Below are 27637 nucleotides of genomic sequence, written 5' to 3'. Positions count from 1 at the left end.
ACCGTAGATCACATATGATTTGGCCCATCGAGCGATACAACGAGCCTCGGCCTGATCTTCTGGTAACTCGCCTGATCTTCTAGCAGTCGAGAAAAGGCGTACGCCAATCGAACGGTTGGCTTTGGTGTCGAGAGGATTGCTCAACCTCCATTGCTTCTACTGCTGTCACGAAAGCCTCGATCGTGTCGACAGGCTTGGGTGTCGGCGCCTCGATGCTAGCTCTCGTGCCGAGATTGACAGATGGCTCGAGCAAATCTCTTGAGAACGCATCTGGTGGGATAGTGCCTCGAGTGGACGCAATCTTGGCAAGCTCATCAGCTGCTTCTTTGTATCATCGGGCGATGTGGTTGAGGTCGAGGCTGTGGAACCTGTCCTCCAGCTTGCGTACTTCTTTGCAGTAAGCCTCCATTTTTGGGTCATGGCAGCTTGAAGCTTTCATAACTTGGTCGATGACTAGATGCGAATCGCCTCGGACGTCGAGGCGTCGGACCCTGAGCTCGATCGCGATCCTAAACCCATTGACGAGGGCCTCGTATTCTGCGACATTGTTAGATGCCGCAAAATGTATTCGAATCAGATACCTTATATGAACACTGAGGGGTGAGATGAACAGCAAGCCCGCCCCAGCCCCTGTCTTCATGAGTGATCCGTCGATAGACCTATGCCTAGACCTACACCGGGGGAGCTAGGTATCGGTCCATTCCGCGATGAAGTCCGCTAGCGCTTGGGATTTGATGGCTCTGCAAGGTGCGTATGTGAGGGTCTCCCCCATGAGCTCAACCAACCATTTGGTGATCCTCCTAGTGGCCTCTCGATTCTGGATGATCTCACCCAGCGGAAAGGACGAGAACACCGTGATCGGATGGCCGAGAAAGTAGTGTTGTAGCTTGCGTCGAGCAAGAATCACCGCATAGATTAGTTTCTGAATCTGGGGGTATCGTACCTTTGTTTCTAAGAGCACTTTGCTAATGAAGTAGACCAGCCGCTGAACTGGAAGCGCGTGTCCTTCCTCTAGCCTTTCGACCACTACTGTCACAGAACCGACCAAATTATAAGAGTTCAAGTGTAGAAACTATCAACTAGCAATCAAGTTTCCAGACTTGAGCCCATATAATCCCTGTAGTCAACTGAAATCGCGAAGGACTTCAAACCAACTTGAAACTAACCAAGATCGTAATAGTTCAACATAACATAGCAGATGTCACATAGATCATTCATTGCTGGCGAAGCGGCACCATATTGGAGTACTTAGTTATTACAACACAAGTTTTGGAGTAGCAGAAGCAAAATAGTTTACACACACATTTCATAAGTTCTTGTTACTGCCAGAGTCTCATCACATCCATCAAAAGCATCAGGGTATGAAGTTGTTAGAGAACCGTGCCCAACGCTTTAGTCCTCATCCCCAGCGGGATGGAGACTGTAACAGAACCGACCAAATTATAAGAGATTAAGCCTAACAGCGACCATTTGCATAGTCAAACCATCAGGCTTAAGCCCATATAATCCCGGTAGTCCGTGAAATCTCGAAGGATTTCAAACCACACATCGCATAACAGCCAAGATCGTAATAAGTTTAGCGGTCGCCATCCACAAGTACATCCAGATTACAACATTCATAAAATACATCGGAGTGCTTAAAGTTATTACAAACCAAGTTCTTCAAGTAGCGGAAGCTTCATAGTTCGAAAATACGGCACACGCTTAGTCTGATACAGTGCCATAGTTCGGTCATTCCCACAAAAGCAAAAGAAGAGACGGAGTGACCATCGCCCTTAGTCTAGTCATCACCCATGGCTGGGTACAGACAGAGGATGCAATAACCATAGTACATTTGACCATCTGCAAAACAACATGGGAGTAGAACCCTGAGTACGAGAAGGTACTCAGCTAGACTTACCCATCATAAACTTAAAATAAAGACTCATCAAGGATCATGAAGGCTATATAGTGGAGTAGCTGACAACTATTTGCCAAAACCGCAGTATTTCACTATCATAACCTACATAAGTATCTCTTCTTTTAGTCTGCTCAAGTTGAAAGTATCATTACCTATTATCTAGGTTTGCACCTGCACTATTACAAGCAAGTATGAGACTATGATAGTACCTCATCATAGCATTTCTTAAAACCATTCATCATTATAACCCAACTGTTCCATAGTCCTTACTACGAGGACAGGGCTCATGTCAAGTGCTCACTATCCAGGAGCGATGGCGATTCGAATCGATTTCTAACCAGCTGGCGAATTTATTCCCCACACAAACCACACTCACTGATCAAGTGAGCTACAGGTCACCGTGTTGCACTATCCAGGACCAATTCGCGGGTTCGACAGGCACCGCCCGTACCCGAGGACCGTTCCGGCGACCGAGGTATCCAAGGTATACCAAGGTTGCGCGCCACGCCCTCGTCGTTCTCCTCAACCATCACCAATACAGCGCGTACATCGGGCCGATTCCCAGCCCGGATAGTGCTCAGGCTTCGCGGTCGGAACGACTTATCCTTCCAGCTAAATGTGGGGCATGCATTCAACATGACAAGAGGGCCGTCAACGATCGGTCCTTAAGCGACACAGGCAGGGGCACTATGGTCAACCCACCATAAGACCCTGCCCGGTCTCCAAATTCATTCCACACTTGGTCATTCTTTTCCCGAGCAACCAATGCTTAATCAAGCAGGTATCCACCTATATCTCGCAGGTGACAGGAAATCACCCGACTTCTACCGGACTAAGCAAGCTAAGCACAGACTCCGTGCCTATCTACATAGGACAAGGTGGGTGAACAAGTAGGGATAACAAGGAGTACACATGCAGCAACGGTATCAGGCAACTCCTATCGCTTAATATGCAATACAGTAGAACAAGTATAGTACTTCATATAAGTTAGCGAGGATAGGGAGACTTAGAATGCTCTGGGGCTTGCCTTTCTCAAAGGTGCTGGGTCGGTGATCTGGACACTCCTGCAGTTCCTCTCCGGGTTCCGGTACTTCCGGAGGTTCCTGCTCCTGAATCTCCTCTGGCTCCTCGAGTCCCACCTCGTTCTCCTGCGAGCCTGTATGATGCATGTGTGCTCATGAGTGGAGTGCAAGATGCCCGAGGGATGCTTGTATGATAAAGTACTAAAGGAATCATGACATGATGCATAGGTGATGTACTTGGTCATGCTTATTACAAGGTAGTCAACATCATCCAAGAACAATTAACTGAATCAAGTATCTATTGCATTCTCTTCTACAAATATTTTTTTAAATGCAACCAGCAACTCCCATGATGCTTCAAAGATACACCAAACCCAACTTATTCCATTCAACCTACATACACAACCATTCATAATTTTCTTTATTCATTTCTAGGCCCATTAAAAATCACATGCAATTCTGTTCATCAATAAATTCCACAAAAATTACAGGAGACTACCAGCTAAGCATAAAGTCTACTGTAAATTTTTCATAATTTTTGGTTACTTACTTTGAGCCACAAATATCACAAAATTAATTAATAAGGTAAGTATAATCACCCTACTGTGATATAAGTGTCAAACAACAGATTTCATATTTTCACAATTTGTCTAATATCATAAGAAACACCCACAAAATTTTCCAGATTTATTGCATGATCCAATTAATTATTAAAAATCATAAATCACTGCCATGCAAGCATTTAAATTACCATAAATTCATTTATACACCAAATGATATGTAGTAATATTTTTCTAGTGAGTAAACACTCATGCAAAGCTAACAAAACAAGTTTCACATTTTTCAGAGCCATATTCTATTTACTATGCATTTTCCAAATTTAACAAAATCATGGATTAAATATATTCACACAAAAAAGTTACTTAATCATGACATGCAAACATACTAGGCTATAGATCTGGAAACCGGGAACACACCAAAATTTATTTTACAAATTTTGGAGCTATATTCATCAAGATATGGATTTTTGAACATTTAAATCATTTCCTGGAAAAACTTTTAAAACGGAAAGCCACCTAAAACGCTAAGCGCACCCGGATTCACACCCTCGGAGTCACTGACAGGCGGGACACGCGAGTCAGGGGACCCCACCTGTCATCCACCCCGTGACCCCGCGGCCAAAGATCGGCCAGAATCTCGCCGCCGGTGAGGTTTCCGGCGACACCGTGAGCACCTACGGCTTCGTGAGAACGAGACGAGTCCAACCGTACCCTCTTTGGCACCGGACGAGCACCGGAACTACCTCGCCGTCGCGAATGGCGGACGCGGCGGCGCTGCTCGCCGTGGTCCGGCCGTTTCACGGCGGTAGAGCGTAAGCTAGCGACGGGAAAAGGTGCGCGAGGCCAAGGCGGATCCAAAGCACCTACGAACGCAAGCAGAGACAGAGAGGAGAGGGAGAACCGTGCGAGCCGAGAGGTCGCCGGAGCTCCGACTCACTCCGGTGAGCTCTAGCGGGCACGCAGGGCTTACCAGCGCGGAAGAGCGCAAGCACGCGACGCGGAAGGACGAGGCGGAGCCGGTGGTGGTCGCGAAGAGGAAGGAGAGGGTCGGAGCTGGCCGGGAGAGGAGCTCCGAGCCGTCGGCGGCTATGGCGTGCGGCAGAGCGGCGAGCGCTGCACGAGAGCGAGCAGAGAGGCGAGAGCGAGCGGTGGAGGGCGCAAATGGGAGCGGGGGCATCGGCGGACGCGACCAGGGGCTCCTGGAGGCCGACCAGGGCTTCTCCTCGCCGTCGCATGCCCGCCACGCGGCGGCCAGGCTCTACCGGCGCGCCACGGCGGCACGGCGAGGCCGTCCGCGCGCGCGGACGCGGGCGCGAGCGCGGGGAGGGGGAAGGGGAAGGCGCGGGCGGGCCAGGCCGGCTTCGGCCAACGGGCCAGAAGTGAGGCCGCGGCCTGCTAGCGCCCCCTTTTCCCTTTCCTATATTTTTTTTTTGAATTTCTTTTCTCAAATTCTCTTATAAATTCATTTTGGCCATTTTCAACTCATTTTCACCACTTTCTCCCAAAGGCAAAGTTGTTCCAAACTAAAAACTCTACAACTTTGCTTTAATAAGCAAAACCAAATTCCAAATAGAATTTGAATTACAAATTAAAACTTAGTTCTAGGTTTTTAAATAAATTCTTTTTGGATATTTTGTATAAATTCCATTTCTCAAATTCCATAGCTCCAAAAATTACACAAAAATATTCTAAATTCTTCTTACACATAAATCAACCTAGTTTGAATATTTCACAATTTTAGGAGCAAGCATCATATTTTTGACATATTTATAACTCATGAAGTGAAGCACATAAAATCATAATTTGAAAAGAGTGTCATGCTCATGAGGCTTATGCTTGATGGGAATGCTTATGCATGACTTTGATGAGACTAAGTGCATGCTTAACACCTAGGGTGTTACAGCCCTTCCCCCCTTAGGGAAATCTCGTCCCGAGATTTTGGGTTACTAACCATTTCTTATGAAATTTTGGATAAACTGTTTTTAAGTAATCCTCTGTTTCCCAGGTGGCATCCCTATCGTCATGATGACTCCACACCACCTTGTATGTTCGAACAACTCTGTTTCGGGTTACGCGTTCCTTGGTATCCACAATTTCCACTGGCTGCTCTTTATACTCCAAGTCTGCTTTTAATTTGATCCCCCTAGGTTCAATTCTTTGCTCCGGCACCTTCAAACATTTCCGCAGTTGCGACACATGGAAGACCGGAAAGATCAAGCTCATCTCTTCAGGTAACTGAATCTTATAGGCTACTGGGCCTTTCCTCTCTAGCACTTGGTACGGTCCCACATATCTGGGTGCAAGCTTGCTTCGAACTCGGAAACGTTGAACTTTCTTCATGGGCGTAACCTTGAGGTACACATAATCACCTACGTTGAATTCAAGTGGTCTTCTTCTCTTATCCGCATAACTCTTTTGTCGTGACTGTGCCGCTTGCATATGCTGCTATATGATCTGCACCTTTTTCTCGGCATCATTCACAAAATCGATACCATAGTATCTTCTTTCACCAGGTTCAACCCAGTTTAACGGAGTTCTACATCTTCGACCATACAAAGCTTCAAACGGGGCCATCTTGATACTCTCTTGATAACTATTATTTTATGAGAACTCGGCCAAAGGTAACCATGATTCCCACGATCCCCTGGATAATAGCACACAGGCCCTCAGCATATCTTCTAACACTTGATTTAGCCTCTCAGTTTGGCCTGAAGTCTGGGGATGATAGGCCGTGCTTCTTATCAGACTGGTCCCCAAACTCTTACGCATGCGCTCCCAGAAGTGAGCGGTGAACTACGGTCCTCTATCTGATATGATGGCCTTGGGAATACCATGCAACTTGACAATCTCAGCCATATATATATCGGCATACTCAAGAGGTCGGTAGCGAGTCTTCACAGGAATGAAATGGGCCGATTTGGTCAATCGATCTATGATTACCCAAATCGAGTCATTCCCCTTCCTTGTGGTTGGTAAACCTGTGATAAAGTCCATACTGACCTCTTCCCATTTCCACTCTGGAACTGATAACGGTTGTAACAGACCTGCAGGTTTGATATGGATGGCCTTAACTCTGCAACACGTGTCACAACGGGCCACATACGCAGCTATTTCTTTCTTCATCTTGGTCCACCAAAAGTGGGGTCTTAGATCTTGATACATTTTGCTACTGCCAGGATGAATAGAGAGCTTGGAGAGATGGGCTTCATCCATGATGCAATTCTTCAATCCCCGATCTTTCGGGACTACTAACCGATGTTGAAACCACAGTACCCCCTTCTCATCAACTCGAAACTGAGTTTTTGGGTCATCTTTGATCTTTTCTTTGATGTGGAAAATACCCTTGTCGGTTTTCTGACCTTCAATGACTTGACTCTCGAGTGAACAACGGAGTTGTATGTGACATAAGACTTCAGGATGCATGAGATTGAACCCATCTTCAAACAACGGTTGAACCACCTGATAGTGCGGTTTACGACTCAAAGCATCTGCTACTACATTAGCCTTGCCCGGATGATAGTGAACTTCCAAATCATAGTCCTTGATCAGCTCTAACCACCGTCGTTGCCTCATATTTAGCTCGGACTGAGTGAAGATGTACTTCGAACTCTTGTGATCGGTGTAAATGTGACACTTATTTCCTAGCAGATAATGTCTCCAAATCTTCAAGGCATGCACCACTGCTGCTAACTCGAGGTCGTGCGTTGGGAAATTGACTTCATGCTTTCTCAGCTGTCGGGAAGCATAAGCTATCACCCTGCCATCTTGCATCAACACACATCCCAGGCCACTCTTCGATGCGTCACAAAACACATCAAAAGGCTTCTCTATATTGGGTTGCGCCAGAACGGGAGCAGTGGTTAGCAACTTTCGCAAGGTGCGGAAGGCTAACTCACACCCTTCCGTCCAGACGAACTTATGATCCTTTCGTAGCAAACTTGTCATTGGCTTAGCAATCTTGGAGAAGTCAGGTATGAAACGACGATAATACCCGGCCAGACCAAGAAAACTTCTAACTTCCGAGACAGAAGTTGGTGCCTTCCAGTCCATAACTTCCTGCACTTTTGATGGATCCACAGCAATCCCTTCTTCACACAGAATGTGCCCTAGGAAAGGAACTTTCTTTAACCAGAACTCACACTTGCTGAACTTGGCATACAACTGATGCTCTCATAATCGTGTCAGCACGATTCTCAGATGCTCGGCGTGATCTTGTTCATTTTCTGAATACACCAGAATATCATCAATAAACACCACAACAAACTTATCCAATTCTGGCATAAAGACTGAATTCATCAGATACATAAAGTATGCAGGAGCATTTGTCAGCCCAAAGGACATGACAAGATACTCATACAACCCATATCTGGTGGAAAAAACAGTCTTCGGGATATCTTGCGGACGAATCTTGATTTGATGATACCCAGACCTCAAATCTATTTTAGAAAACACTCTGGCCTTGGATAACTGATCAAACAGGATATCAATCCTTGGCAAGGGATACTTATTCTTGATTGTTCCGGCATTGAGTGGACGATAGTCCACGCACATGCGCAACGATTGATCCTTCTTTTTCACAAACAACGCTGGACAACCCCATTCCGACGAGCTTGGCCGGATGAACCCTTTATCCAGTAATTCCTTTAGCTGATTTTTCAACTCAGCGAGTTCGTTTGGGGGCATCCGGTACGGCCTTCTAGATATTGGTGCTGTACCCGGTATCAACTCGATTGCAAACTCCACTTCCCTATCTGGGGGAAGTCCTGGTAAATCCTCAGGAAACACATCAGGGAACTCACATACCACGGGTATGTGTTCTAGAGGAACTACCTGTACTGCACATGAAAGTCTGGCGAAGTCCAACCGTCTAGGTAGCTTGACCTGAAGCACACCCTTCCCTTGCGGGTCTCTAAGGGAAAGAGTTCTATTCCCGGCATCTATAACCGCGCCCCAGTCAGTCAGCTTGTTCATTCCAATGATGACATCCAAAACCAGTCCTGGCATAACCACAAGGTTTACACGAAACCTCCGGCCACTGATATCCAAAGTAACTCCTGTTACTGTTTTATTAGTCAACACATCGGCTCCGGCTGAGCTGATGCGATAGCCATAACCTAACTCAGTAACTGGCTGGTTATGCTTTTGTGCAAATGTTTGGCTCATGAATGAATGCGATGATCCAGAATCAAACAAAACAACTGCGAGATGTTGGTTGACAGGAAACATACCAGCTGTTACCGGTTCTCCTTCCGGAATTTCCTCGATCGAGGTATGATGCACACGAGCTGGATAGGTTGGTTGTTGCCTTTTGGGGTAGGGACATTCCTTAGCAAAGTGCCCCATCTTGTGGCAGTTATAGCATGGACCTTTGGGCGCATTGTTGGCGGCAGGTGCTGCGGCCTGGATTGCCTTCAGCTTGGCAGGGGCTATCGCCACCTTGTACGGCTTCTGCTGTGTTGGATGTCCGGTGTTCCTTCTCTGTGGCGGTCGGAATCTAGCACCTGGGGTAGGAGGACGATACGGCTGTCGCCCTGCCACTGGTGCCCTAGACTGGGATGATCCGGCTCCAAAAGCCCTCTTACGAGACTTGGATGCACTGTAGTTGTTGTTATTGTTCTCTTGGGTCAGACAGTCACTGATATAGGCATTGAAAGTAGCCCTGGCCCCTGTACCCATGGTCTTCAGCATCTTTGGATTCAAGCCCCTCTGGAAACTAGCAATCTTCTTGGCCTCCGTGTTCACAAACTCGGGGGCATAGCGAGCGAGATTATTGAAAGCGTGTAGGTACTCCTTCACAGATTTCGTCCCCTGGGACAGCCTCATGAACTCCCCAACCTTCATTTCAACCACGCCAGGAGGAATATAATTTCCCCGGAAGGCGGTGGTGAAGCAGTTCCAGGTGATTGGGGTCCCCTCTGGGTAGGTGGTACGATGGTGGGACCACCAAATCCCAGCAGGTCCTTGCAACTGATGTGCCGCATACTCAGCCTTAAGTTCTTCGGTCATCCGAAGAAGACGAAACTTCTGCTCCATGGTGTTGATCCACTCATCTGCTTCAAGCGGTTCCAAAGCCTCCTTGAAGATTGGTGGCTTGGTATCCATGAAGTCCTTGAACGAACTGTACTGGTTGACTTCACGGCCGCCCTGGTTATCCCCACTACGGGTGTTGTCAGCTATGTTGCGCAGAGCTTCTTCCATGTTGCGCTGCATCTGTTCCATGTTGCGTTGGCTCCCCAGAAACTGCGCGAAAAACACGTCCGCAGTGTACGAAGGAGGCGGTGGTGGTGGCGGTGTTGGTGCTCTGTCCTCATTCCGTTGAGCCCCACCTCCGGATGTACCTGCTCCAAGGCCCGGATTGCTGTTACCCCCGCCACGTGTTTGCACCATCTGCATACGCCAATGATAAGCAATCGTTAGGAGTTGCCATCAATGGTAGAAAATGCGTAAAATCGTGCCGTACTGAATTTACTGAGGAAATAAATTCACACAATAAACAAAGGCACAACAACTCATCATCCACGCACAACATCACTAATAGATTACTTAACATTCACGCAACAAGGTTCGCATACATCCAACTTGCCAGCATACATACACTGGACTTTCAGCATTAACTCATAAGTCTTACATAGCCCAGATCCAAAAGTACACGACATGCCATGCAACATACATCACAAAAGAAGAAGGACTAGCTCTAGAGCCCTAGCATCTACTCGCTATGGTCACTGTCCATGCCGGAGCCATCCTCATCCTCATCACCACTAGCAGCTGCTCCTATCTCGGGATCCACGTCCATCTCGTCCTCAGAGTCTAGCTCAGCTGCTCTAGGCAGGTGGTGAGGGTGGAGCTGGTTATGCAGCTGGTGGATCTCCTCATGCAAGTTCTCATTGTACTCCTCAGCATTAGCTAGCTGCTGCTCTAGCTCCAGCTGTCAGGCCCTCAAAGTGTCCTCCTCGTGCCAGGCTTCATTCCTCTGTCCAAGCACATGGACTAGCATGCGCTCGCAGTTCCTGTGAGCAGTAGTCACCCTGTCCTTCTGCTCCCGTACTGCAAGCAGGTCCTGACTCAGCTCACTGTTCTTCTGGACTGCCTGGTCTCTCTCTCTGGTCACACGGGCCAACTCTGCCTGTAGCCTCTCAACCTCAGAGTCGAACTCACGCTGCAACTGACGCTTCTCATCCTGGACGGTGAGAAGATACCCGGACAAGCGACCCAAACAACGCTCTAGGCCTCCATAGGTCTTCATCAACGCGTACATGGCACTCATAGCTGCACTGTCACTGTGCTGGTCCTCATCCGCACTCCTCTCTAGGGCATTTACCTCGGACTGATCCCACACCGAAGTGTAGGGGTCACCCCGGGGAAACACCCCAGCGAAGGCGTGGGCCAGCTCCTGTGGAAACCCCTCCATGAGGTCCCTCAGCACTGCGAAAGCTGCCCTGCTGGCACCGTGGAAAGGCGTGACACCTCGGGACTCGTACACCCAGCCGCCCCAAGCAGGGTCTCCTCCACTGGTAGGGACAACTGCCTCGATCCCCACCAGGGTCTCGTCACCAAGCGGCTCCTTATCCCAATAGTAGCGAGGCTCCCTTCCTTCAGGATACCCCATCGAGCTGAGCACCCTCCAAAGCAAAGTGGGCATCCCAAACTCCTCCAGGAACTTGCTCTTATGTCGTGAGCTCCTAGCTGCCAATGGATGGCGAGGGGCCCGCCCACCAGTGGACTTGCGAGCGGTGAGCCTAGTGCGTGCCATCTGCTGCAAATGGAATACCGTGGGTAAGAGCGAGGATTACCTTTAATTATTTTATTTAGAATTGGGACAGATTAAATTAAGGGGGAAAGTAAGCAATGATATGAAATGAACATGATGCATGCACGAACTTACGATCTCACAAACTTAGAAACAAAGGTTAACACTAAGCGGTATATGCGGTGGCATACAACGTTCTCTCATATCGTAACTAGCGTTCTAAGCGAGAACGTGGTTAGGGTACCTGCAGAAAACTCATTTCAGCCCACCCACAATATGATCATGCAAAGCAAGAATTTAAAACCATGCACTTCACATACACAGACACCCGTCCATGCATGTGGCGGGTCACTACCCACATCATCGCCCTATTGACGGCATCGCCTCTCAGGACGGAATTCCCAACATGCGGTATTGTTCCCAAGACACACAAAACATGTGTGCATGACACAGTACCTAGCAACACTCCCCTAGACCGGCAGTGTATCCGATCATGCTCTCACAGCTCCCACTTACCGTGGCATAGAGGAAAAGTGATCCATACATTACCACTCAAATGAATGGCACTCATACTATTGCACACCGTATGAGCGACGAAATAGAAATATGATGCATTCACCCCCAAGTCAGTACTTAACTAGCCACCTTAGAGTCCTTAACTGGGCATAAGGGATATGACCATGGCACACTAGATAGTTTTCCAAAACTTAGTTTAACACCTTGATCTTTATTAATTACTAAAATCCTTCATTAGACCGGTTTCGATTTTATTTAGAACGTACTTATGAACAGTAACTCGCTAAACCTTGCTCCGATGCCAGCTGTAATAGAACCGACCAAATTATAAGAGATTAAGCCTAACAGTGACCATTTGCATAGTCAAACCATCAGGCTTCAGCCCATATAATCCAGGTAGTCCGTGAAATCTCGAAGGATTTCAAACCACACATCGCATAACAGCCAAGATCGTAATAAGTTTAGCGGTCGCCATCCACAAGTACATCCAGATTACAACATTCATAAAATACATCGGAGTGCTTAAAGTTATTACAAACCAAGTTCTTCAAGTAGCGGAAGCTTCATAGTTCGAAAATACGACACACACGCTTAGTCTGATACAGTGCCATAGTTCGGTCATTCCCACAAAAGCAAAAGAAGAGACGGAGTGACCATCGCCCTTAGTCTAGTCATCACCCATGGCTGGGTACAGACAGAGGATGCAATAACCATAGTACATTTGACCATCTGCAAAACAACATGGGAGTAGAACCCTGAGTACGAGAAGACTTACCCGTCATAAACTTAAAATAAAGACTCATCAAGGATCATGAAGGCTATATAGTGGGGTAGCTGACAACCATTTGCCAAAACCGCAGTATTTCACTATCATAACCTACATAAGTATCTCTTCTTTTAGTCTGCTCAAGTTGAAAGTATCATTACCTATTATCTAGGTTTGCACCTGCACTATTACAAGCAAGTATGAGACTATGATAGTACCTCATCATAGCATTTCTTAAAACCATTCATCATTATAACCCAAGTGTTCCATAGTCCTTACTACGAGGACAGGGCTCATGTCAAGTGCTCACTATCCAGGAGCGATGGCGATTCGAATCGATTTCTAACCAGCTGGCGAATTTACTCCCCACACAAACCACACTCACTGATCAAGTGAGCTACAGGTCACCGTGTTGCACTATCCAGGACCAATTCGCGGGTTCGACAGGCACCGCCCGTACCCGAGGACCGTTCCGGCGACCGAGGTATCCAAGGTATACCAAGGTTGCGCGCCGCGCCCTCGTCGTTCTCCTCAACCATCACCAATACAGCGCGTACATCGGGCCGATTCCCGGCCCGGATAGTGCTCAGGCTTCACGGTCGGAATGACTTATCCTTCCAGCTAAATGTGGGGCATGCGTTCAACATGTCAGGAGGGCCGTCAACGATCGGTCCTTAAGCGACATAGGCAGGGGCACTATGGTCAACCCACCATAAGACCCTGCCCGGTCTCCAAATTCATTCCACACTTGGTCATTCATTTCCCGAGCAACCAATGCTTAATCAAGCAGGTATCCACCTATATCTCGCAGGTGACAGGAAATCACCCGACTTCTACCGAACTAAGCAAGCTAAGCACAGACTCCGTGCCTATCTACATAGGACAAGGTGGGTGAACAAGTAGGGATAACAAGGAGTACACATGCAGCAACGGTATCAGGCAACTCCTATCACTTAATATGCAATACAGTAGAACAAGTATAGTACTTCATATAAGTTAGCGAGGATAGGGAGACTTAGAATGCTCCGGGGCTTGCCTTTCTCAAAGGTGCTGGGTCGGTGATCTGGACACTCCTGCAGTTCCTCTCCGGGTTCCGGTACTTCCGGAGGTTCCTGCTCCTGAATCTCCTCTGGCTCCTCGGGTCCCACCTCGTTCTCCTGCGAGCCTGTATGATGCATGTGTGCTCATGAGTGGAGTGCGAGATGCCCGAGGGATGCTTGTATGAGAAAGTACTAAAGGAATCATGACATGATGCATAGGTGATGTACTTGGTCATGCTTATTACATGGTAGTCAACATCATCCAAGAACAATTAACTGAATCAAGCATCTATTGCATTCTCTTCTACAAATATTTTTTTAAATGCAACCAGCAACCCCCATGATGCTTCAAAGATACACCAAACCCAACTTATTCCATTCAACCTACATACACAACCATTCATAATTTTCTTTATTCATTTCTAGGCCCATTAAAAATCACATGCAATTCTGTTCATCAATAAATTCCACAAAAATTACAGGAGACTACCAGCTAAGCATAAAGTCTACTGTAAATTTTTCATAATTTTTGGTTGCTTACTTTGAGCCACAAAAATCACAAGATTAATTAATAAGGTAAGTATAATCACCCTACTGTGATATAAGTGTCAAACAACAGATTTCATATTTTCACAATTTGTCGAATATCATAAGAAACACCCACAAAATTTTCCAAATTTATTGCATGATCTAATTAATTATTAAAAATCATAAATCACTGCCATGCAAGCATTTAAATTACCATAAATTCATTTATACACCAAATAATATGTAGTAATATTTTTCCAGTGAGTAAACACTCATGCAAAGCTAACAAAACAAGTTTCACATTTTTCAGAGCCATATTCTATCTACTATGCATTTTCCAAATTTAACAAAATCATGGATTAAATATATTCACACAGAAAAGTTACTTAATCATGACATGCAAACATACTAGGCTATAGATCTGGAAACAGAGAACACACCAAAATTTATTTTACAATTTTTGGAGCTATATTCATCAAGATATGGATTTTTGAACATTTAAATCATTTCCTGGAAAAACTTTTAAAATGGAAAGCCACCTAAAACGCTAAGCGCACCCGGATTCACACCCTCGGAGTCACTGACAGGCGGGACACGCGATTTAGGGGACCCCACCTGTCATCCACCCCGTGACGCCGCGGCCAAAGATCGGCCGGAATCTCGCCGCCGGTGAGGTTTCCGGCGACACCGTGAGCACCTACGGCTTCGCGAGAACGAGACGAGTCCAACCGTACCCTCTTTGGCACCGGACGAGCACCGGAACTACCTCGCCGTCGCGAATGGCGGACGCGGCGGCGCTGCTCGCCATGGTCCGGCCGTTTCACAGCGGTAGAGCGTAAGCTAGCGACGGGAAAGGTGCGCGAGGCCAAGGCGGATCCAAAGCACCTACGAACGCAAGCAGAGACAGAGAGGAGAGGGAGAACCGTGCGAGCCGAGAGGTCGCCGGAGCTCCGACTCACTCCGTTGAGCTCTAGCTGGCACGCAGGGCTTACCGAGCGCGGAAGAGCGCAAGCACGCGACGCGGAAGGACGAGGCGGAGCCGGTGGTGGTCGCGAAGAGGAAGGAGAGGGCCGGAGCTGGCCGGGAGAGGAGCTCCGAGCCGTCGGCGGCTATGGCGTGCGGCGAAGCGGCGAGCGCTGCGCGAGAGCGAGCAGAGAGGTGAGAGCGAGCGGTGGAGGGCGCAAATGGGAACGGGGGCTTCGGCGGACGCGACCAGGGGCTCCTGGTGGCCGACCAGGGCTTCTCCTCGCCGTCGCATGCCCGCCACGCGACGGCCAGGCTCTGCCGGCGCGCCACGGCGGCACGGCGAGGCCGTCTGCGCGCGCGGACGCGGGCGCGAGCGCGGGGAGGGGGAAGGGGAAGGCGCGGGCGGGCCAGGCCGGCTTCGGCCAGCGGGCCAGAAGTGAGGCCGCGGCCTGCTAGCGCCCCCTTTTCGCTTTCCTATATTTTTTTTTGAATTTCTTTTCTCAAATTCTCTTATAAATTCATTTTGGCCATTTTCAACTCATTTTCACCACTTTCTCCCGAAGGCAAAGTTGTTCCAAACTAAAAACTCTACAACTTTGCTTTAATAAGCAAAACCAAATTCCAAATAGAATTTGAATTACAAATTAAAACTTAGTTCTAGGTTTTTAAATAAATTCTTTCTGGATATTTTGTATAAATTCCATTTCTCGAATTCCATAGCTCCAAAAATTACACAAAAATATTCTAAATTCTTCTTACACATAAATCAACCTAGTTTGAATATTTCACAATTTTAGGAGCAAGCATCATATTTTTGACATATTTATAACTCATGAAGTGAAGCACATAAAATCATAATTTGAAAAGAGTGTCATGCTCATGAGGCTTATGCTTGATGGGAATGCTTATGCATGACTTTGATGAGACTAAGTGCATGGTTAACACCTAGGGTGTTATAGAGACAGGTCTTGCAAAAACCATCATAAAAGATATCATCTGCAATAGGTGGGAATAAACCCTGAGTACGAGAATGTACTCAGCTAGACTTACCCGTCTAGTAAAACATAAAAGACACCAAGGATCATGCAAGTTTGAGTATAAAGTGTAGCTGGCTTGACTCGACAATTGCCAAAAGCTTAAGCGATAACTACACCATTGTAAAAGCATTGTATTAATCATCATTAGCCTACCACTAGATTAGCACCTAAACTAAGCACATCACTTGATGATTACAAACAATAATAACCATATCAAGTTCATCATATGTTCTCCATTGCTATCATCAACATCATTATCAAGAACCATTGTACTTAGTGAATACTATGTTTGCCGCTGCTCTGTCAAGTTCTCAATATCCGAGAGAGACGGCGATTCGAATCGATTCCTATCCAGCTGAAGGGTTATTCCTAGCACTCACCCAAGCATCCGCCGTCGGGGGTTACCTTTGGTACAACTCAGGAATCGCGGCTCCGATCAGCGCCGCACTCCCAGGGCTACCACTCTGCCAAGGAGGTCAGGACTTTTAACTCACCTGCCTTTGGTCTTACACCAATGGTTCCCCGCACACCACACTTCCTCCGGTAGTGTGCACTTTATACTTGTCGGTCTTTCGGCCTGAGTCATACTACTAGGCTTCGCGGTCGGAACGAGTTATCCGGCCAACTAAGTGTCAGGCATGCGTTCAACATGACAAGAGGACGTACAACGATCGATCCTTAGCTGCCACAGACGGAGTTACTACGACCTTGCAAAACTCCACCCGGCTTAAGTCATTTTAATCAGGTTCTTTCCCACGATAGCACATATAGCCAAATCGTGATCCGACACAACCCTATTTCGCGCAAATGACAGGATATCACCTGACTTCTACCGGTTTAAAGCATGGCTAAGTAGCTACTCGATCCTAACTCTACAACCAGGTAGTGATAGGATATCTGGACAAGGAAAAGGATATAATGCAGCAAGGGTTTCATCACAACTCCTATACGTAATGCATCAATAGATATAACACAATCAAGTAAGCTTTCGAAATTAATGTGTGAGACTTCAGATGCTCCGGGGCTTGCCTTTCACAAACGAGGCTGGCTCGTGGTTAGGGCACTCGACCTCCTCTTCGGGCTCCTCGTGTCCGGCTGGCTGGACCTCCAATTCCGGATTGATCTCCTGGCCTTCGGGGTTCGCTTGATGGAGCTCGAACGAAGTTGTCGTTTCCGCACCTATTGCATGCACGATGAGTGAGACATGTGTGCATAATAGATGAGGATGGATGCTTGGTAACAAGATTAGAACCTCACTGGACACTCATTTACGGAGTAACTCCCAAAATAAGCTCACAAAAGATGACTAATTAACTTAACAAAATTCACTAAGTTAAACCACAAACAGCAAGCATCACATAACAGGGCGGGTCACGGAATAAATCATAACTAATGCTTTACAGATCCAATACACATGAATGAGGACATTTTGGAAAGCTTATGAAATTGTTTACATTTCATCTTTAGACATCACAGCAAGATTCACGAATTAAACAGGGCAATTAAACAAAGTTCCAGGTTCTGTCCCAGAAAAACAGACAACACCTACTTCTGGAACCCAACTTGGAAGAGCCATAACTTTTAAACTACTGGGCCAAATGACCTCAAAATTAAACAACAGCTAGTTCATAAAGTTTACCACATCTTTGATTTAGACAAGTCTTTCAGAAAACCAAGTTATCATCAAACAAAGGTTAAATCATTCCCTTGCTGTCCAGAGCAGCTATAAACCTTTAATTAATTATTTGGTGACATAGCCAACACATATATAGTGCCAACCAAAAGGCTCACAAGCACAAGGATAGCATAAGATTACCAGAACATCACATGTTGACCACTAAACATTCAATAACAAGGCATTTATTAATTTAATTTCATAAAAGGACATAATTATAAGATACCAGCAAAAGTGCTCAGAAAAATCTACAAAAATTACAGAAGCACAAGCATGGCATCTTGACATTTCCATACAAATTTCAGAACAATTGCACATGTCAAACTTAAGATAAATAATTAATATGTAACAAGGTGCTTATTTCATAAATTAAGAAGCATGGCTTAGATAATGTCAAACAACAGATTTCAGATTATTTTCACTCAGAGCCTACCATAAAATTTTCACATCAATTGGAGCAGTATACCAAAAGATATGAATTTTACACTTAAATAACAAGATTAAATCATAACAATTATTTTTCACAGAAAACATGGTGCATGTTATATTTTTATTAAAAACTAGCCATCTCATGGATCAACACAAAATTTATTTCACAATTTTTGGATCTCAGAAACTGGAGATATGATTTTTGCAAAAACAGCACAAACCCTAATTTCAAACAAAAGAGAAAGAGAGACTGACAGGGGGATCCCGCAGGTCAACGGACCCCACCCGTCAGTGACCCAGAGCAGAGGCGAGGCTTGACCGCCGGAGATCACGTCAACGGCGAGGTCTCGACGACGGCCAAGAGCACCATCGTGCTCCTTACTCCACTCCGCGATGATTAGTACCAGAAACCCTAACTCTGCTGCACCCTAGGGACCTTGCCCTCACGAATGGCGGCACGGCGGTGGTGTGCGGCCAACCGCCGGCGTCTCTGGTCGGAGACCGGGCGAAAGAAGATCCGGACGAGCACCAGCACGACTCAGCGAAGCTTTGGGACAAGAACAAGGAGAAATGGTGGACTACAGAGCCCTGGCCACGACACCGGTGACCACGGCAGAGCTCCGGCGAGGTAAGCTCGCGACGGAGAAGACAATGCGGGCTTACCGAAGCTCGGCAGCCGCAGCCAACGCGACGACGGTGACGCGGGGAAGCTGGCGGAGCACTGGGTAGAGTCGCTCGGCCAAAAATGGTGAGACGCGAGCGCGCGAGCTCACCGAAGCAGCGGCGGCGACGCAGAGAAGACGATGAGCGCGAGAGAGAGAAAACCAGAGGGAAAATGGCGCTGTCGACGCGACCGGGGGCGCTGTGGCGACCTGGAGGATGCGCTGGGACCTGACGAGCGGGACCAACGGCGACGTACGGATGCCACGAGTCCAGACACGCGGCATCACCGGCGAGCTCCTCCCCCCCACTGATGCTGCCTCCATTCAGTTACAGTGCCGACTGAAACTCGATTTTGGATGACGATTATCTCCTAAATCGATCGATGATTTTGCTAGCTAATTGCTCCACGCAGTAGAGCTACATGAGGACTTCAACTTTGATTACAAGATCAAGACTTGATTCGGCCTGGATTTCAAACTGGAAGCTATCCAAACCACCCTCGAGCAATCTGGTGCAATCCCAGACATAGAAAAATTTCTAAGTGTTGGAAATGGCCCCAAATCTGCCTTGTGGGCCACTTTTGAGCTAGATGTGGTCATTTTCATGAGATGGCCTTAAAACAACTTTTGTTACTTATAAAATTTGCTACAACGTTTCTGTAGAAAGTTTTGACATGTAAACATTTTATGAAGCACTTTTTAAAAGCCTAAGCAAAAGAGGTTTCTAGAGCCTATAAAAAGAAGTATGACTTAGGTACTTAATTTGGAGATACGACCAACATTAACATTGCTCCAAAAGCTGAGTTAAGCGTAGATAAACTAATTACCAAAGCATAGAACATAAACATGAGCATGGCACAAGCAAACACAAGCATAGGAAGCATATTTAAGCAAGTTAAATCACATTTTTGCATAAAATGACATGACCCAAGGTAAGTGATGATCATGATATGTTTATGAACATGATGATGCTCATGTTATGCATGTGAATGATGCAACCATAACACTGGGGTGTTACAGCCCTCCCCCTTACAAAAATCTTGTCCTGAGATTTGGAAGCTTACTAATTTTCGAAGAAGGTTTTGTAAACTTCTCTTAAATAGTCCTCTGTTTCCCAAGTGGCATCTTCTTCCCCGTGGTTACTACATAACACCTAGTAGAACTTAACCACACGATTACGAGTCACCCATTCCTTGCGGTCAACAACTGTTATAGGTTTCTGCTCATACACCAAGTCAGATTTCAACTAGATATTCCGAACTTCCACAAGTTCCTTCGGAACACGAAGGCATTTCTTCAATTCTGATACATGAAAGACAGGAAAAATAGCTCGAAGCTCAACCGGTAGTTGAACTTTGTATGCTACATTCCCTTTTCTCTCGAGAACCCGATAAGGCCCCACATAACGAGGTGCAAGCTTTCGCTTGACTCCGAACCTTTGTACTCCTTTCATCGGAGACACGTTGATATACATGTGATCACCGACTGCAAACTCAATCGGCTTCCTTCTCTTATCAGCATAACTTTTCTGACGAGCCTGAGCAGCTTCCAGATGTTGCGGGATGGTACGGACTTGCTGCTCCACTTCGTTCACGAAGTCGATGCCATAATACCTTCGTTCCCTTGTTCCACCCAATTCAACGAGGTTCGACACTTTCGACCATACAGGGCTTCAAATGGAGCCATCTTGATGCTCTCTTGGTTACTATTGTTATAAGAGAACTCAGCTAACCGTAACCACGTTACCCAAGAACCTTTTGAAGAGAGAGCATATGCCCTCAACATGTCTTCTAGGATTTGGCTATCACGTTTAGTTTGGCCGGCCGTTTGAGGATGATAAGCAGAACTACGAACCAAGTGAGTACCAATTTGCTCATGGAGACACTCCCAAAAGCGGGTAGTGAACTGTGGTCCACGATCTGATATGATAGTTCGAGGCACACCATACTGACGGACAATGTGCTCGAAGTACAACTCTGCATACTGATGTGGACGATAATCAGTGTGAACTGGAATAAAACGAGCAACCTTGGTCAAACGATCTACAATCACCCAGATAGAGTCATAACCCTTAACAGAAGTTGGGAGTCCAGAGATAAAATCCATACTAAATTCTTCCCATTTCCAACCAGGAATTGACAAGGGTTGAAGTAAGCATGCTTTCATGTGAACTGCCTTCACACGACAACAGTTATCACAACGAGCAACAAAAGCAGCAATCTCCTTTTTCATCTTTGTCCACCAAAACAGAGGTTTCAGATCCTGATACATCTTGCTACTACCAGGATGGATGGACAACTTGGATGAATGAGTTTAGATAGAATCTGATTTCGTAGATCACGGTCTTTTGGGACCACAAGCCGATCTTTGAACCATAGAATTCCGTTCTCATCGACTCAGAAATGCTTGGTTTCTTCTTCTTTCATTTTCCTCTTTATGTGGTGGATGCCTACATCCGTTTGCTGCAACTCGATGACTCGATTGCGAAGAGAACTCTCCAGAGCAATCTGGTGGAGCACAAGCAGGGGCATAAGATGTAACAATGATGGATCTTCCATCTGAACTGAATGACAGTGTGCTTTCCGACTCAAGGCATCCGCAACCACGTTTGCCTTGCCCGGATGGTAGTGCACTTGAAGATTATAATCTTTAATCAACTCAAGCCACCTTCGCTGTCGCATGTTCAATTCAGGTTGAGTGAAGATGTACTTGAGACTCTTATGATCGGTGTAGATATTACACAGATTACCCGACAAATAATGCCTCTAGATTTTTAAAGCATGAACAACTGCCGCCAATTCTAAGTCATGAGTAGGGTAATTGACCTCATGCTTTCGAAGTTGGCGTGAGGCATACGCGATAACACGACTGTCTTGCATCAACACACAGCCTAGACCGATACCAGACGTGTCACAAAAGACATCAAAAGGCTTCTCGATATCGTGTTGAGCTAGGACAGGAGCTGATGTCAGCAATGTCCTCAACTTGTGGAATGCCTCTTCACACTCAGGAGTCCACACAAACTTCTCATCCTTCTGAAGTAGGCGAGTCATAGGCTTGGATATTTTTGAGAATTCCAGAATAAAACGACGGTAATACCCAGCCAGACCCAGAAAACTCCGAACCTCGAGCACCGAAGTCGGAACCTTCCAATCCAGCACTTCTTGCACCTTAGCTGGATCCACTGATATGCCTTGTTCGGATAAGACATGGCCTAAGAAAGGTACTTTCTTTAGCTAAAACTCGCATTTGCTGAACTTAGCATAAAGTCAATGCTCACGCAAGCGCGTCAACACTACACGCAGATGCTCTGCATGCTCTTCTTCATTGCGAGAATATACCAAAATATCATCAATGAAGACCACCACAAACTTGTCCAATTTGGACATGAACACCGAATTCATGAGATACATGAAGTGAGAAGGTGCATTTGTAAGACCGAAGGACATGACGAGATACTCATACAACCCATACCTCGTCGAGAAAGCTCTCTTAGGTACATCTTCAGGACGGATCTTGATATGAGGATACCCAGATCGCAAATCAATCCTGGAGAATACCTTGGCTTTGGACAACTGATCAAACAATATATCAATGCGAGGAAGAGGGTACTTATTCTTGATGGTCACCGCATTCAGAGGACGATAGTCCACACACATGCGGAAAGACTGGTCCTTCTTCTTCACAAAGATAGCCGGACAACCCCAAGGAGAAGAACTAGGATGGATGAGACCCTTCTTTAACAACTCATTCAGCTGGGTCTTAAGCTCAGCTAGCTCATTTGGTGGCATTCTATATGGTCTTCTAGAGATAGGAGCAGTACCTGGGAGCAATTCAATTTTGAACTCCACATCTCGATCTGGAGGAAGCCCAGGCAAATCATCAGGGAATACATCCGGGAATTCACACACTACCGGAATATCCTGGATGGCCCTAGATGTAACAGCATTCATCGTGCTATGGATATGAATATCTCGAGAAGTTGCACTAAGAACGCCTCTTTGGTATTCGGGTCTCTCAACATCACTACACGAGTGGTGGTGTCGATAAGAACTCCGTTGCCACTCATCCATTTCATACCCAGAATTACATCTATAACAACACCGGGTAGAACAACCAGATGAGCAAGAAACTGACGGTCTCCTATTTCCAGAGTTGCCCCCAAACCACTTGATTTGTAGAAATATTATTCCCAGCAGCACTAATGTAATAATTGCCTTTATCAAGCATGACTGCCTTGAGATTATGCTTAGACACAAAGTTTGAACTCACAAAAGAATGCGATGCTCCCGAATGAAAAAGCACAAGTGCATCCCATTGGTTAACCAGAAACTTACCAGCCGTAACTACCTCACCAGTAGGGATTGCTTCCACAGTCGTATAGTGAACATGCCCCTGGCGGACATTCCCTTGGTTGCCCTTCTTTGGCGGGTATGGACAGTTGCTTTGCCAGTGTCCCGTCTGATTACAGTTCCAGCACGGACGGTTGGCAGGTGGAGTCTTGGCATAGCTAGGACAAGTGTTGCCCCTAGGAAAAGCAATGCAGTATCCCTTACGGAACCCCGTCTTCACCTGATTCTTCTTCGCTGGAGGGCGATATCGCTGGCTAGGAGTTGGAGCATGATACTGGGGCTTAGCTGCCACTGGAGCCTTGGATTGAGATGCCCCTGCCCCGGCCTCAAAAGCTCTCTTGTGAGTCTTGGTCGCAGTGTACACAGTGTTGTAATTCTCTTGGGTAAGAGCATCACTGACAAACTCATTGAAAGTTGCACACTTAGTGCGGCCCATAGTCTTCAGCAACTTGGGGCCGAGACCCCTCTTGAAGCTAGCAATCTTCTTCGACTCAGTGCTCACAAACTCAGGAGCATACCTTGATAGATGATTAAAAGCATGCAAATACTCTTTCAGAGTTTTGTTACCCTGAGTTAACTGCATGAACTCAGTATGCTTCATCTCCATAACGCCAGGAGGTATGAAATGCCCTTTGAAAGCTTCACGGAAGAGATTCCAGTCAATCACCGTATTGTCCGGAAGAGCCTCTCGATACTAATTCCACTAGATGCCTGCTAGACCCTGCAGTTGGTGAGCTGCGTACTCGGCCTTCAAGCTATGGCAGAACCCCCTATGTGTTTGGGCCCACCGGCACCTGTCATTGTCCCAAAGACCTCTGACGGTGGTGCCGAGGATCCTTCCACTTTAGAAGTCCGATGAGCATCTCAGGATGCTCATTCCACCGCTACCTGGGGCGTATCAACCAGGCTCGTCCTGACCACCAGCGATTGTCAATTAACGAAACTTTCTTCTCCTCGCCCTTACATGATGGCAAGTGGCCACCTTAACACCAGGATCATTCGTTGCGAAGACATTGCAGTATCACAGACGACACAAGACCAAAATAATATTTCAGAGTAAAACAGCGGAAGTATTACATAACTTATTTTACAAAAGGAGTTCTTCCAAATAGCAGAGTGTTACTACAAACCAGGTCCAGCGGAGCAACTTAAACTTTAACACAGAGATTACAAATTTACAGACCCTGCCCATGGGTCACGCTCACTCTTCTTCGTCGTCACCCTCGACGACGGTCACAGAACAGGGTCCGAAACAAGTCGGCTCCTGAGCTTCACCTGCAACAGGGGTTGTAAAACCCTGAGTACGGGAGTACTCAACAAGACTTACCCGGTAGAAAAAGAGGAGAAGTTAGGGATGCAGGCTTAGGGTAGACAAGGGGTGGCTGAGCAAGGAGCCAAGGTGATTTGCGGAAAAGCTTACTAATAGTGCATCCTTGCTTTCAAGTTTTACCCGCGAATTCCTCTCCTGAAGAGGCCGAGGAGTTCGAAGAAAGTCTATCTAGTTGCCTCCCACAGACAAGTCTGTGAGTTCCTAGTCCTAAATTTAAGTATTATACATCCAACGGCCATAGCTTCATGTCACTCTGAGTCCGGGAATTGGGATCCGAACCTCATGAGACATTTCCCCTTTCTCGTTTTATCACTTAGTTGCATAATTAACTACGATGAGGGTCGAAGGAATTGAGTCTCCCAATCGGGGAGCAACGACGATTCGAATTGCTTAGCAATCCAGCTGGAGTTCCTAACCACCCGACATATGTAGAACCAAATCTTGCATATGTCAACCCAAAGCAAGCTCTCCCCAAATTTGACCAGGTTCGCGGCACCCGAGAGCATAGTACTCCACCATCCTACAGCCGATCTAGATGTTTCCCGGTCATCTCAGATCCGTAAGGTGGGTACACACTACTCTCGCCATCGCTCCACGCCCAGTGCGCGAGTAGCTGTTCGCGTCGAGGGATTACAAGATCGGGCTTACCGATGGCAAGTGGCTAGTACTATAAATTCTCAACCCAGAAGGCCATCAACGGACCGGTCCTTAACCGACACAGTTGGAGACACTACTTTAAGACTCCATTCTTAAAGCAAGTCTACCGACCGGTCTCAAGTTGAAACATCATTGATCATAAGTGTATTCCACAACAACCCTTCAAACTTTCTTGTTTGAAAACCTATCTAGTAGCAGGGCTAAGCATCACTACGCAGTTTTTAAAATAAAACAGGTGCCAAGGACAAGATAACAAATATCAAGGTAGTAAATGGGGCAAGTAGGTTAACCCAATTCTTGACTACCTAATGCAGCATTTTCAATTCATAAGTGATAAAAGATTTAAACATTCAAGGAGGGGTTAATACATCCGGGGCTTGCCTTGGTTGCAGGGCAGAGAGGGTCCCTCGGAGACTTCCCAAGTCTCGGATCCTACTTCCTCAAACGGAGCACCGACCTCGGGGTTCGGTTCAACGGTCGCTCCTTCGGTCACGTGCACTATACGCAAAATGATGAATGCTCATGATATGCATATGACAAATATGCAAGAAGGACCAAGTCGAGTACAACTTGCCCTCTCGGTGCAACACAGAATAAACAATAATTAAAGTTGTTTAACATCTTAGTGTCTTTACCCAAGGGTTTGCATCTGTAAAATTTAGTATTTTTCTTAATTCATAAATATCTTAAATTAACTAATTATTAATCCTATTTACCTTAATTACTTCTTAAGTAATTATTAATGACAGCAATTAAGCATTAAGACCAGACAATAATTAAATGCCAAAGGTCATTAGGGTTAATGACCTCAGGTCATCACATAATCCCAAAATCACTCAAACCCTAATTTTTAGAATTTAACTAATTATTACCTAATTATCCTAGAAATATTATTTAATTACCAAATAGGGGTTTAATAATATTTTATTCAAACATTATCCAAATGCCACCAAATTTTGTGCGGAGCCAGGGAATAATATTCAGAGACTCCCAATAAATTTTGGTGATTTTTTGACATATCAATAAATTATTAAAATTCATAGAAGTTTCATTTATTAAACAAAAGAGGCAATTTTCATACACATGTAAACTATCAGAAAATAAAATCTAATATTTTTCTTGGGTTCTACTTATTTCAGGGAATCTATACAAAAATTTCCATGATTTTTGGATCAACACAAGATTTATTACACAAATTCAAATATAAAGCAAAAACTGCATAAAAAGAAAAAGAAAAACACTGCGCAGCGAGCCGCCGAGAAATCGGCCCGCAGGCCGGCCCGCTCCCGCTCGGCCCACGCGGGCGCTACGCGCGCTTTCTTCCCCTCACGCGGTCACTGACGGGCGGGTCCCGCCCGTCAGATCCTCCTCCCCCTTCTCTCTCTGCAGGACGCTGACGGGGAGACCCCACCCGTCAGCTCCTTCTCCTTCACACGCGGCGGCACTGCCGCGGCTTCGGTCGCCGCTAGCGAGGGTCTCAGCCCGAGTGCGCGTGCGCATCGGCTTCGCCTCGACTTCGCGACCCCGTTGACACCCTCTACTCACGCTCTACCCTCTCCCTTCCACTCTGGCCACGCAAACGGCGGGCGGCCGCCATGGCCGACCACGGACCGGCCACTAGGGCTCGGTAGAGCGTAAACAAATGGAACAGGGAGCTTCGGGGAGAGTTCAGGAGCACGGTGCTCACGTCACCACAGTAGGAGAAGCAGTAGAAGAGCTTGGCGACGGTGGCCGTGCGGACGGGCGGGTATTCCGGCTCCGGCGAGCTCGTTCCGGCGATCCTGTTCGCGTCCAAAGCGAAAGAGCGAGCGCATAAGTTGCAGGGGCGGAAAAGGAACTGGAAACAACCGCGAGCATGGTGTGCCACTCACTGGAACAGCGCGGCCACGGAGGGGGTTTCACGGCGGAGGTTTTTGCCGGAGTTGGAGAAGACCGAGGAGCACCGGCGATTGAGTGGGTTAGGGAGTGAGCTCGGGGGTGCGTTAGGTTTGCAAGGAGGTGGCGAAGATGGTGGTGCGCTCGGGTGGCTTGGAAAGGGATCAAGGGGGACGAATTTCATGGTGGCGCGGATGTTGCTCGTCGGCGTTCGTGGGAGCAAACGGAGGCGTGTCGGCCGGTGGAGAGACTTAAATCGCGAATGGAGAAGACGCTCGGCTTCCACGTCACCTGGCGACGCAGGCAAGCAAGCAGGCTGCGTGCCTGCATGCGCGCACGCAGCGCTGCGCGCGCGGTGGCCGCACTGGACAGGGGCGCCGTGATCCATATCGGATCACTGTAGCTGACCCTTATCCCCTCTTCTCTGTTTTTTGTGAAATTCGGCCAAAATTTGAACTACAGTCAAAAACCCACCAAAACAAAAGTTGTTCAGAATTTTATAAGCTACAAATCATATTTTGGTGACCAGAGCCAATTTTGAGTGGAACATGGTGAATTTGACCAAACAGTTT

General features: G+C 46.7%; 1 protein-coding gene across 1 annotated transcript; it reads right to left on the bottom strand.

Annotated features, from left to right (window-relative positions):
* Positions 332 to 27249, bottom strand: LOC110430429. The gene is made up of 3 exons (XM_021448105.1): positions 27062 to 27249; positions 26883 to 26971; positions 332 to 537 (listed from the first exon to the last, which is right to left on the bottom strand). Exons 1-3 carry the CDS (start codon positions 27247 to 27249, stop codon positions 332 to 334), a joined length of 483 nt encoding a protein of 160 aa, XP_021303780.1.

The sequence above is a fragment of the Sorghum bicolor genome, chromosome 9, assembly GCF_000003195.3.
Source record: "Sorghum bicolor cultivar BTx623 chromosome 9, Sorghum_bicolor_NCBIv3, whole genome shotgun sequence".
NCBI lineage: Eukaryota > Viridiplantae > Streptophyta > Magnoliopsida > Poales > Poaceae > Sorghum > Sorghum bicolor.
The sequence above is the reverse complement of the archived record's forward strand: the minus strand, read 5'-3'. Positions and strand labels throughout refer to the sequence as shown.

What these genes read in the sequence shown, in the direction of transcription:
- LOC110430429 (XM_021448105.1), bottom strand. Translation starts at nt 27,249, where the DNA reads ATGAAATTCGTCCCCCTTGATCCCTTTCCAAGCCACCCGAGCGCACCA. An exon ending in TCCGTGGCCGCGCTGTTCCA is followed by an intron (nt 26,972 to 27,061) that starts GTGAGTGGCACA and finishes GGACGCGAACAG; the next exon opens with GATCGCCGGAACGAGCTCGC. An exon ending in CTACTGCTTCTCCTACTGTG is followed by an intron (nt 538 to 26,882) that starts GTGACGTGAGCA and finishes ACAATGTCGCAG; the next exon opens with AATACGAGGCCCTCGTCAAT.